Here is a 4149-nt window from a genome sequence, read left to right on the forward strand (position 1 = left end):
AAAAAAAAAAAAAGATCCGCATATCAGTGGACCCACACAGTTCAAACCAAAGTCGTTCAAGGGTCAACTGTATTTACTTAGGATTCCCTACTAGACTCTAAGTTCCATGGGGACAGGGACCATGGATATTCACAGTGGCTGCTCTTAACCAAAGACTCGCAAAGAATGGCCTGTGTGGAAGAAGAGGTCGTATTAAAAGCCCAAATCCCAGGCGCCTGGGTGGCTCAGTTGTTTAAGCGAGTGCCTTCGGCTCAGGTCATGATCCTGGAGTCCCAGGATCCAGTCCCAGGATCGACTCCCGCATCAGGTTCCCTGCTCAGCGGGGAGTCTGCTTCTCCCTCTGACCCTCCCCCCTCTCGTGTTCTCTCCCCTCAAATAAATAAATAATACTAATAAATCTTTAAAAAAGATAAAAAATAAACCAAATCCCAATTTCTCCTAAAATGTCAGTAAATGAGGCTTCCCTAGTTAGGACCACCAGCCTGTGATATTGTGATTTATGATAAGAAATCTATATTTGATCTTCTTCCAGTTCCTGGCACAGAGCTCCTGAAACTTTTGGAGCTTCCTTCCTTCCTTCCTTTCTTCCTTCCTTCCTTCCTTCCTTCCTTCCTTCCTTCCTTCTTCTTTCTTCTTTCTTTCTTTCTTTCTTTCTTTCTTTCTTTCTTTCTTTCCTTCTTTCTAGGAAATAGAAGTATATTGAATATACCACAAGGGAGCTGAGGGCAGGACAGCAAAGGAGAGACTGTCTGCCTGGAGTTTCTTAAGTGATGAGAGCTCTGGAGGTGTCTTTGGCTATTCATAATAAGCCCCCAGATGACCACACCCATAATTGTGGGGTGTGGTAGGTACGTTGCTGGTGGGCAACCCCTCCTGCTTCCTTTCCTGCCCTGGAAGAGGATTTCTTTCATTCCAGGTGGGAGCTCTCTGGGTCCCCACAGTCAGTATGGCCCGGAAGACCTTCAGCATGGACACCAGAAGGAGCTGCTGGCAGACTGCCAGTCCCACGGGGAACTAAGTCACAGCCAGAAGATTTCCTGCCCTCTGCCCTGGAAATTATTGAGGTGTGGCTCACCTTGCAGCCCCTTCTAGAATTAAACATGTGTTCTCTTCTCAGTGGCTGGTTCTCCTTATGCCTTTTGAGGAGAAACAGCAGCTCTGATAACACACCCCCTGGAGTGACCCCTTTTCTTTTTTTCTTTTCTTTATTTTACCTCCACCAGAAGAGAGACCTTGCCTTAGAGCCGCCTGAGAGGGCACCTGGGTGGCTCAGTCGGTTAAGCGTCTGCCTTGGGCTCAGGTCATGATCCCACGTCGGGCTCCCTGCTCAGTGGGGAGTCTGCTTCTCCCTCACCCTCTGTCCCCTGCTTGTGCACTCTCTCTCTCAAATAAATAAATCTTAAAAAAAAAAAAAGAGCCTCCTAAGAGCTGAGGACCCACTTCACTTCCTGGGCTTCTCTCTATGGCTGTGTGAGAAAGTTCTAGAATGAGATGAGGAGAGAAGGGATGATGAAGTGTGATGGTTGATCTCATGTATCAGTTGGACTCGTCAAAGGATGCCCAGACTCAACGTTATTTCTAGGTGTGTCTGTGAAGGTGTCTCTGAGTGAGATCAGGATTTGAACCAGTGTACTCAGTAAAGCGGGAGGCCGTCCCTGATGTGGGTGGGCATCTTCCAGTCCGTCGAGGGCCTGAATAGAACAGAAAGGGGGAGGAAGGCGGAATTGGTCCTTTTCTGCTTCCTGTCTGCCCGCTGAGCTGGGACATTGGTCTTCTCCTGCCCTTGGACCGGGCTTCACACCACCGACTCCCCTGGTTCTCAGGCCTTTGGACTCAGACTGAGTTACACCACTGTCTTTCCCGGGTCTGCAAGATGGCAGGTTGTGGATGGCTGGGTGCACGATCTTGCAGACGTCTGGCAGATCGTGGGGCTTCTCAGTCTCCATACTTGAGTGAGGCAATTTCTCATAATAAATCTTTTCATATATATATGTGTGTGTGTATATATATATATATATATATCCTATTGGTTCTGTTTCTCTGGAGAACCCTGATTAACGTAAGGACATTAGTCTTCATCTGAGCATCCTGACAGCCTCCAGCCGCACAACCTGCAGGGCTTTGTGAGCAGCACGGAGCAGAGAGTAGGCCTCAGGCCTCCCGGACGTGCTTGGTGATGGGGTCAAACGCAGGTGGGGCAGGGATGGGACACACAGAACCTGTGCAGGTGCAGGGACTGGCCAAGGAATGGGCCGAGGACCAGGGGGACACTGCCGTACCCGCTCCCTGGGCAGACTCTTGTGAAGAGGAGAGTGGTCAGGAAGCTGGGGCCAGGCCCCTGCAGGACCCGATGGGGGAGCTACGTCTGCCACCACCTGCCCTGGGCCGCACCTGCCCCCCCGCCCAAAGTCCCTCCTGGTGCTTCTTTCTCGGAAGCTGTGAGTCACGGCTACTTCATTCTAGGAGGAAAGGGGGCTGGGTTTGGAGGGAGGGAGCGGCAGGAGCGTGGAAGGGGACAGAGTATCCCACTCACCCCAGGGCCCCAGCATTTTCTGCTGCACAAAGCAGGTGTTTTCAGCACCCTGAGGTTGTGTTCTCTCTACTGGTTCACCAGGCATGTAAATTTGGACAAGAACCATATTACTGTGGGGTTCAGCTCCCTCAGGAGGACGTTGAGGTTACCCTACCTCAGGGACCCAACCTTGCAGGCTGGCCTCCTGGGCACTGGCCCGTGAGTTTCCAGCAGGTGCTTCCTCCGCGAACGCTTCCATGGGGCCGAGGCAAGAGCCACAAAGGCAGCCATGGGACCGTTCCCCAACCGACGCGCAAACTCTAGAAAGTTCGGGATGGTGGGGGCCAGGAAGCAGGCATGCAATGGCTCCACCCCTGGGAGGGCACAGGAGGGTGCTGGCCCAGCCCTGAGAGGGCCCAGGGGCCGTGACAGCACAAGGGAGACAGAGCCCAGCACGTCTACACCATGTCCTGGACTCCTGTCCTGCTCGCACTCCTCGTCCACTGCATAGGTGAGAACACCCCAGAGCTCACCACCCCCGGCCCATCCCCTGCCCTCCTCTGCTCCAAATACCCATGTGCTTCTGTGTCCCCAGGCTGTGGCTCTCAGCCAGTGCTGAACCAGCCACCGTCCATGTCCTCGTCCCTCGGAACCACAATCCACCTGCCTTGCACCTTGAGCAGAGACCATGATGTCAGCATTTATAACATCTACTGGTACCAGCAGAGGCCCGGCCACCCTCCCAGATTCGTGCTAAGATATTTCTCCCGCTCGGACAACAACCAGGGCTTCAAGATCCCACCTCGCTTCTCCGGATCCAAAGATGTGGCCAAGAACACGGGGTATTTGAGCATCGCTGAGCTGCAGCCTGAGGATGAGGCTACGTATTACTGTGCTGTGGGAGCCCAGGGCATGGAGAAGGTGAGGGAGAAAAGGAGGGAAGAAAAGGAGCCTGCTGTTCCAGGGTCGCAGGCACCTCAGGACACACTTACCATGAACTAAAGAAAGACAAGCATGCATCCTCAGGGAGAGGTGGATGTGGGCAAGGAGGGCCTGGGCCATGAGCTTCACAGGGCTGAGGAGAAGAGTCCTGGCTCAGCTTTTCTTGTCTGGCAGTCTTGCTTAGACCCCCCCGAAGGCCGGATTGGGGGATTAAAGTTGCTTGTGTCCTGGGCATTTGCTTTGCTGAGTTTGGGGCGCCTGGTGTGCTGAATTGTACTGGGGAGGCCCCAGATGTTCTGTGAAAGGTCAGGAGGAGTGGGCCGCACCCAAGAACCGACATAGGGTAAAGGGCCCAGGAGACTGGCTGCTCACAGTCTGCTTGGCCCCAAGCCCCTGCTCTGGGAGGTCCTACGGGGTCAGGGGCTGCACCCGGGGGACACTCCTGTTGAGGACAGGAGGCTGTATTGTGCAGGAGTTACAGGGTAAACCAGCCTCTGGGGGGGGACAGTAGGTGCCGAGTGATAGGCGGAGAGCAGGTACTCCACCTCGGTTCTACTGACATTTGAACACGGTTCTGTGTGGTGAGGCTGTCCTGTTGAGCAGCATTCCTGGCCTCTAACCTAACGGATGCCTGCTCCTTCCTGCCCCTAATTATGACAACCAAAAATGTCTCCAGACATTGCCAAACGTCCCCA

At 53.6% G+C, this 4149-nt stretch overlaps 1 protein-coding gene across 1 annotated transcript; it reads left to right on the forward strand.

The window, feature by feature from the left end:
- Positions 1–2722: 2722 nt before the first annotated feature.
- LOC102738924 (immunoglobulin iota chain-like) lies at positions 2723–3685 on the forward strand. Its single transcript, XM_081809827.1, has 2 exons — positions 2723–3023; positions 3108–3685. The coding sequence occupies exons 1-2, from the start codon at positions 2978–2980 to the stop codon at positions 3512–3514; spliced, it is 453 nt and encodes a 150-aa protein (XP_081665953.1). The 5' UTR covers positions 2723–2977; the 3' UTR covers positions 3515–3685.
- The last annotated feature ends 464 nt before the right edge of the window (positions 3686–4149 follow it).

Source organism: Leptonychotes weddellii, unplaced genomic scaffold, assembly GCF_054177405.1.
Source record: "Leptonychotes weddellii isolate Sample4059 unplaced genomic scaffold, ASM5417740v2 HiC_scaffold_14144, whole genome shotgun sequence".
Taxonomy (NCBI): domain Eukaryota; kingdom Metazoa; phylum Chordata; class Mammalia; order Carnivora; family Phocidae; genus Leptonychotes; species Leptonychotes weddellii.